The sequence below is a fragment of the Rhincodon typus genome, chromosome 7 (genome assembly GCF_021869965.1).
Source record: "Rhincodon typus isolate 14 chromosome 7, sRhiTyp1.1, whole genome shotgun sequence".
Classification (NCBI taxonomy): Eukaryota; Metazoa; Chordata; class Chondrichthyes; order Orectolobiformes; family Rhincodontidae; genus Rhincodon; species Rhincodon typus.
The window spans coordinates 5,477,370-5,486,094 of record NC_063338.1 but is presented as its reverse complement, the minus strand read 5'-3'; the positions used below and the strand labels follow the sequence as shown (position 1 = coordinate 5,486,094).

General features: G+C 39.1%; 1 protein-coding gene across 2 annotated transcripts in view; it reads left to right on the top strand.

The window, feature by feature from the left end:
• Positions 1-4,337: 4,337 nt before the first annotated feature.
• LOC109914505 (T-cell-specific surface glycoprotein CD28 homolog) overlaps positions 4,338-8,725 on the top strand; it is a 19,983-nt gene continuing 15,595 nt past the window's right edge. Inside the window, exon 1 of one of the 2 annotated variants that reach the window (XM_020514098.2) lies at positions 4,338-4,463. In XM_020514098.2, coding sequence (XP_020369687.1) covers positions 4,400-4,463 — 64 coding nt within the window. In that variant the 5' untranslated portion in view covers positions 4,338-4,399. The remainder of the gene's footprint in view (positions 4,464-8,725) is intronic. The other variant, XM_020514100.2, reaches the window with a different exon arrangement.

Below are 8,725 nucleotides of genomic sequence, written 5' to 3'. Positions count from 1 at the left end.
TCCTGTGCTTGTCTCTGTTTGGCCTGTCCTAGGATCCTGGTGTTGTCCCAATCGAACTGGTGGTCAGTTCCACCACGTCAACCCTACGCCAACTGCTAACTCAAACCAAAGACCCTTTACCCAGTATGGACAGAATCAATATACAAAATTCCATGCAAGGACTGTGACAAACATTACACTGGACAGACAGGAAGAAAATTAGCCACAAGAGTACATGAACACCAACTAGCAACAAAAAAAACATGGCCAATACTCACTCATCTCCATTCACACAGATAAGGAGAACCACCTCTTCGATTGGGACAACACCAGGATCCTAGGACAGGCCAAACAGAAACAAGCACAGGAATTCCTAGAGTCCTGGTTCTTCACCAAGAAGGCCATCAACAAACACATAGAACTAGACCTTACATACACACCACTGTGAAGGAAAACCAGAAGTGAGGTGATCAAATCCAACGGACCCCAGAGTTTAAATACCAGGCAGGAAAGCACAACAGTGCTTCATCGGAGGCTGCACTGATAATGTTACCCAGCAGGGTAATGAAACATCTGCAGACTAACAAACCAGCTCGGTGAGCGAACCAACAACAGTATTTACATTTACTCCATTGAGAAACTGATCTTAGAGCAATGAAGATAGACATAAACACTCTCGGAATAGTGTGTGAGATTAACAATGCTGAAAACTTGGTATCTTCTGAGTTCTGCCTTTCACTTGGTTGAGTTGTGGACTTTAGTGATGTGTTTACATTTGTGTAAGTTCTTAACATTTTGCTTGCTGCTGTGATTATGGTGTTAACCATCTTGTTGGTCACCTGTGATTTGATCTGGGATCTAACTTGACTCTTGGGGCCTGATTTTGTGCACCTGGGTGCCCTAAGTCCTTTGGTACCACAAGCTTCACAAATATGAAGAAAAGCTAGACGGCTTTTGGGTAGATGCAACAGACCATCTCTGTTAAAGAATAGGAGTGATGATGCCACACAGGATTTCCTCTGCTTTCATGCTGAATTGGAGAGACAAGTGGTGGAACCAACTGCACTCTGTACACAGGTAAATTTTGAGTTTAGAAAACCATTTTCTGGTGTTTTAGAAGCTGTGTTTTTATTCAGGAGGACTTTGTGTTTAAGCTGTAAGAAATCTTTAACTTCTCATATTTTAAAACCTAAAGGCAGACTCTCTTTTTTAAAGAGAGACAGGTCTTCTTACTTTACAGAATTTAGATTTTAAGCAGAAAAAAAATCCACACTTTTTGGGTCTTCAATTTACACATCTTTACTCATAGAAATTGATGTTAACTGTCCAAATGTTTTGATGTCCAAGGCTGTTATCTAGTTGATCTTCTTTAATGTTTCCAAATCTCTACCAGTGAGGTCTTCAATTCTTTTATAAGCTACCACTGCAGCTTGCCATGAACTGCCTACAGCAGGGTTTTTTGTACCTGATGCAGCATGCTTATTTTAGCTGCCATAACAAAAAACCAGATACGAGTTACATGGTCTTGAAGGATTCCATAAAACCATTAGACATAGGAACAGGAATAGGCTGTTCAGCCTTTCAAGCCCATTCCACCATTCTGGAATTCCTCACATCCACTTTCCTGCATTCTCCCTATAATCCTTGATTCCCCTACTGATAAAGTATCTATCTATCTCAGCCTTAAATATACACAAGGATTCTGCCTCCATAACTCTCTGTGGCAAGGCGTTCCAAAGACACTCAACTCTCTGAAAGGAGAAATTTCTCCTTATCTCAGTCTTAAGTTGATGGTTCCTTTATTCTGAGACAATATTTATTACAGCTGCGAATATGTATGCATTTTATAGTCACAGACAGTTCAGTACGTGGACTATTTGGTTACAAACAGAAGCATGCGTTCATCAATGTGTCATGTTTCAAATGGCCCTTGATAAGATGGAGTATGAGACCTTTATGCCAATGGGTCACATGTTATGATTTGATTTAATTATGATGTTATGAGCTTGTCTTATAAAGATACACTGTGTACCGATTATGTGATATAACACTCCCAATCCTCAAGCTTGCTATTCCTGGCAATATTAAAAGCCCTTTCCTTCAATCTATTACCATTTATTCTTATCTTGTTACCCACAACTGGACCAATTTTTCCAAGGAGGTTTTGTTCTTGAAGTAGACACGTTGCAAATTATGAATTAGTTCTTTAAAAGCAGCCATATTTATTTACCATCATATCTTTTAATGTAGTTTCTGAATCTATCTTGGCCAACGTATCTCTGATACCTCTGTAATTTGCATTGTTTTGTACTTAATTAAATTACTCTAAAGCTCAACTTAAAATTACACAATGATGACTATTTTCAAATATATCATTAACTAATATGATCCTTGGGGGGACTCCAGTGATAAAGGTGTGGGCACAGAAAGTAAAGCCTTTGCAAGTGATTCCCTGGTTACAATTACACAGATAAACTAGCTATGTGCATTCCCACTCAGCTGGACAATGATAAGTCATTGGAGTAGGGCAGTTTGATCCAACGTATCAACAGCTGCAGAGCAGTTGAGAAGGATGAGGAGAGATGCCATTTGTGCCCTTGATAAGAACCAGTTCCAAAGAAGAGTCATATCGAACTCAAAACATTAACTCTGTTTCTCCCTCCACTGATACTTCCAGATCTGCTGAATTTTTACAACACTTTCTGTTTCTATTTCAGATCTCCAGCATCTGCAATATTTTGCTTTCATTATCTTGGTTATATATTTAAAACCTCAATTTTGTAAATAATTAAATTACTCTAAAACTCAACATGGAATTATACAATGTTACTATTTTCTAAAATATCATTAACCAATATGATCCTTGGGGTAGAATCCTTAATCGTATTAGGGTTTTAAAGGTTAGTTCATTGCTGCGGCAGGTGGAAACCTGGTTGAACGTGGAGTTGGGGAAGGTTTGTATTTACTTGGAAGGGGACAACAAATTCAAGAAATTTTCAGAGAAAACCTAGGCAGCTGTTTACAAGATAGAAGAGTTGAGGATTTTATTTAGAGGAGAGTAATTATGACAATTTTGAAAGAGAGGAAGTGGGTACCTGATGAGTGGAAATCATTTGCAATATCAGTTAACACTGGGACCATGAAGGGAAATTGGATGGTTAATATTTTAAAGATAATGAGGTGTAAAGAGCAGTAGATGAATGTCAAAAAGCTGGCAGAGGGAAAGTTGAAGAGATGCGAGACAGCAGTGTTTGTTCAAAGTTTTGGTGTGAACGGAACAATTTTGACTTGGTAAGCTATGAAGAGAAACAAAAGCAGTCAAGGCAAACTGAATGGATGATCATAATTTTAATTAGCAAGAAATTTATAAACGTCTTGCAATTGTTGGCAGTGAGGTGGTTGGTCATTGTGAAAAGAAACCAAGGATTAATTCTTAAAGAATGACACTAGCATCATGATGTAAGACATTATAATATGTGTTCCATCATATGGGGGAGAGTCTAAGGGTCTTAATGGGGACAAGGTGAGGGGAGTGGTTAAGCAGATAATTAACTGCAAACGTGTTGCTGTGACTGGAGAGGCAAAGACTAGACAGCTGAAAATTGGAAAATGCTACTGTAAGTAAAATAGTTGCGGCAATGGCCAGACATGAGTAAAGTTTCATATTTTTTTCCATGCAGTCAGTTAATTTGTAACTGCATAACCACATCATACAAATGAAAGCCTCTCCAATTTCCCCCTGTTTGTTTCTCAACTTCTATCCAGTTTCACAGTCTTTTATCTTTTGCTCTGTATCTCAGTCACACAATTTTTCTATACTTATTTCTTAACCTTCCTTTCTATTTGTCAATAGTACTTTTTTGTTTCTTTCTTCCATCCTGCCTCTGTATATTTCTCTTTCTATTTATTTCCTTAATCTCTCTTTCCTCTGCTATTTTCTGTCATAGATTTTCTCTGTTTCTGCCACTGGAATTGTTATTTCCAAGCTACTCAGGATAAAAGGAGTGAGTATCCTGTCAGCCGAAGGTATGTTGCTGCCACTGTTTCAGTTTAGCAAAAGGAGTCCTTTACCCACAGTGCAGCCACCTTTCTGCGGTGCCAACATCTGGAGAGGTGGGCACAGAGTGATGGAAACAAAACAACAGCACTAGCCTAAAAAGCTAATTCTGTTCAGTGTCAACCGTTCCAGCATGAGAGTAAAGGGGAGCAATGAACATGAAAGACTGTAGGAGGGAGAAAGGGAAATCGGAGACTTATTGTCAGTACTTCTAGTGCAGATATAATCACGTAACTTTCCCCAGCCCCTCCCCTTCACTGCCACAAACCATTTCCTATTACACAGCATCATATAAATAATAGGTTCTGAATTCTTAAGTGCTATTTACAATATATGTAGTGCAATACCGACAGCATCAAACTCATGGCAACTCTCCGAAAACTATTGTTAGTTTTTCTTTGGATCTACACAATGCAAAGGCTGGATGGTAAGAATGCCATTTGGTTGTGGATTATTGTGAATAAGATACAATGATATCCGAAAGAATCTGGATAGGCAAAGTGAGTGGGCAGTTATTTGGCAGATAGAATGGGTAAATGTGAAGTCGTCCAATTTGGCTGGAAGAATAGAAAAGCAGAATTTCTTTTTTTTAAATGGAGAGAGATTGCAGAATGCTGAGGGATCTGGGTGTCCTTGTATATGAATCACAAAAAAGGTTAGCACTCGTACAGTCAGTAATTAGGAAGGCAATGTAGTAGGAGGAAAAAAGTGCCAAAGTCTTTCTATAACTGTACAGGGTACTAATGAGATCACACAGCAAATGTGTCCAGCTTTAGTCTCTTAAGGAGGGATATACTTGCATTGAATAAAATTCTAAGTAGTTTCTCTGGGCTGTTTCCTGGGATGGGGATAATGGAGATGACGATGAATTTCTTCTCTCAGAAAGTTGTTGGTGTTTGGAATTCTGGGATGGGAGGTGGGATGGGAGGACAGATTTGCCTCCATGTCTTGAACTGTGAGGAGCCAAGACTCCTATTTCTCATAACTTGGCAATGGACTCCAGCTGGAGATATGTGTGCATGGACTTTGGATAACGAGAGGAAAGAGCCCACTTCTGATGAATAGGAGTTTGCACAAAAACAGGATGTTGGAAAGCTGTATAATGACAATAGAAAGAAACAGCATCTTTGATGTTATCGGGATGTCTCAAAGCATTGCTAAAGGGCACATGTTGCTGCGAGGTATGAGATGGTCGCTCCACAGCTTAAAGGTGACCATTAGACAGTCCAAGAGAACCAGACAATTAGTACAAGAGTTTTCTTAGATGATCTCACACGCAAATCAGCTTTCCACTTTGGATACTGGTGAGGCTAATGGTTCCTCGGAGGAGTACAGCCAGAGCCAAGTCAGTGGCACCACTGGTGGCTCAGCTGTACTGGAGGGAAGGAAGAAGAGAGGAAGAGCGGTATGAACAGGGGATTCTTTAGGGGAACAGACTGGCAGCTGCAAACATGACTCCAGGATGGTATGTTGCCTCCCTGAGACTGGCTTTAGGAAATTCTCCTGGGGTGGATAAACAGCCAGAGGCCATGGTCCACATTGATACCAAGGACTTGGGTCAGAACTTGGGGATGAAAGCCTAGAAGTAGATTTCATGGGAGCCAGGAAGGAGACTGAAAAGCAAACTTCCAAAGCAGTAATCTCAAATTTACTCTCAGTCTCACATGCTAGTGAACATAGCAACGGGAGAGTTCCTCAGATAAATAAGTGGCTGGAAAACTGGTGTTTGAGGGACCTGTGCACTTTGGACGGGTTGTATCTTGGTAGGACCAGACTAACATTCTCACAAGGAGATTTGCTAGTGCAGTTGAGAAGGATATAAACTTGTTTGGCAGTGGGTGGAACCCTAAGAGGGGCCTCAGACTTAAGGACTGCAAAACTAGTAAAAGAAAAGAGGAGAGTTGTAACTAAACAAAGAAAACAGATGAACTAGTGGTAAACATTGAATACGATTAGAATGGAGAATAATTTTAAAAAGGCTGAATTGAAGTTTGTCAATCTGAATGCATGAAGTAGTCACAAATAGGCTGACGGTTTAAAAGCAGAATTTGAAGTAAATGAAATGCATTAACTTCTATTGCAGAATTGTGGCCACAGAGTGACTGAGAATCAAATACTAGGTTTATTCTCCTTTTAGGAGGGATAAACAGAAACAGAGGTGTTTTAGCCCTCTGAATAAAGGACAACATCAGTATATTAGTAAAAGAGAATCTTTGCTTGAAGAATCAAGAAGTAGAATCAGTGTGGATGGAAACAGCAAAGGGTAGCAAACATTGATAAGAGTTGATTATAGAACGCCAAACCTTAGTATTAATGTTGAACACTTCATATATCAAGAAATTAGATATAAATGTAACATTGGTAATACAGTTATTTATAGACTGAGTTAACCATGTCAGCACTATGATGTGGAAGATGAATTCCTGGTGCGTGTGCAAGATGGCTTCTGGAACACTATGTTGAGAAGTCAAATAGGACTCAGACTATTTTGGATTTGGTGTGAAAGGAGAAAGGACTAATTAATAACCATACTGTAAAGGGGCCTTCAGCACATAGTATCATAGTAATATGATAGAATTTTACATGAAGATTGAATGAGTCATATTTCATTCTGAAACTGATGTCTTAAATTTGAGCAAATGAAAGTGAGGAGCAAGTTGGCTAGGGCGAATTTGGAAAATCACGAATAGTTCACAAACAGACAGGCATGTTTAATATTTATATAAAAATTACAAGGTTTATAATAGATGAACACTCGCCTAATGTACAAAGAGAAAGATAAGTCAATCACAGTTCATGAAAGATATTAAGATTGCATTAGGTCGAAGGAAGTGGCTTATAATGATAGCACAAATAGTGGAAGGCCTGAGGATTAGGAACAATTTATGATGCAACATAGGAGGACCCAGAAATTGATAAGAAAAGGGAAACAAGATATGAAGACAAGGTAGTGAGGAACATAAAGGTGGACTATGAAAATTCAAATTGATATGTGAAAGGAAAACGATTAGCAAGGATAAATGTGGGCCCATTACAGGTGGGAACGGGAGAATTTTTATTGGACAGCAGGAAAATGGTAGAGAAACTGAACACTTCACGGAAGAAGATACAGAAAATCTCCCAGAAATACTAAGCACCTGAGGGACTTCTGTAACTGAAGAGTTAAAAGAAATTACTAAAGAGGTATTGCTTGAAAAAATAGCTGGATTGAGGGTCATAAATCTCTTTGACCAGATTAGATTAGCTGCATCCCAAAGTGTTGAAGGAAGTAGCAACAGAGATAGTGGATGCTGTGTTGTTTATCTTTCATAATTCTGGCAGGACTTTGATAGGGCCCTGGGAAGTGTTGTCAAACAGAGAGGCATAGGGGTGCAGGTACATAGCTCTTTGAAATTTGCGCCATAAGTAGACTGGATGCTTAAGGAGGTGTTTGGCATGCGTGCCTTCATTGCGGAATCTTGTCAAAGGCCTTAATAAAGTCCATGTAGACAACATCTACCACTCTGCTCTCATCTATCTCCTTGGTCACATCCTCAAAAAACTCAATCAAGTTTGTGAGATTTCCCACACACAGTCATGCTGACTATCCCTAATCAATCCTTGCCTCTCCAAATGCATGTAAAGCCTATCTCTCAGAATTCCCTCCAACAACATACCCACCACTGGCATAAGACTCACCAATCTTTGGTTTCCAGGCTTCTCCTTACAGCCTTTCTTGAATAAAGGTACAAAATTTGGATTCAAAGAGGTTTCAAGATGACTTGGACAGGTTAATTGAGTGGTCTAGAATATGCCAGATTGGATATACTATAAGTAGATAGTAAATTATTGACTTTGGTAGAAAAAAACAGAGGCACAATTATTTTTATGTGGTGAGAGATTGGGAAGTACGGGTATCTAGAAAGACCTAGGTGTCTATGAGTTACTAAAAGTTAGCATACAGGTACAGCAATCAATTAAAAATGCAAATAGTATTTTGCCAGGTTAATCTCTTGGATGGTAGGATTTTTATATAAGATGTTGAGAAATCTATATTTTACTTCTAGAGTTTTGAAGAATGAGAGGTGGCTCCATTGAAACTTACAAATTTCATAAAGGACATGACAAGTTTGATGTAGATAGGATTTTTTAAATTGTAAAGTCATAGAGTCTTACAGCACAGAAACAGACCCTTCAGTCCAACTCATCCATGCTGACGAGATATCTTAAATTAATATAGTCCCATTTGCCAGCATTTGGCCTATATCCCTCTATACCTTACTATTCATGTACCCATCCATATGCCTTTCAAATGTTATAACTGTACCAGCCTTCACTACTTACTCTGGCAGCTCATTCCATATATACACCACTCTCTGCATGAAAAAGTTACCTCTTTGGTCCCTTTTAAATTATTCCCTTCTCACCTTACACCTGTGCCCTCTGGATTTGAACTCCTCTATCTTGGGAAAAAGACCTAGGCCAATCATTCTGTCCCTAAACCTCTATAAGGTCACCCCTCAGCCTTCGACTCTCCAAAGAAAATAGCCCCAGCCTATTCAGCCTCTCCCTAAAGTTCAAACATTCTAATCCCGGCAAAATCCTTGTAAATCTCTTCTGCACCCTTTCAAGTTTAACAAAATCTTTCCTATAGTACGGCAACCAGAATTGAATGCAATATTCCAAAAGTGGCCTAAGTAATGTCCTGTA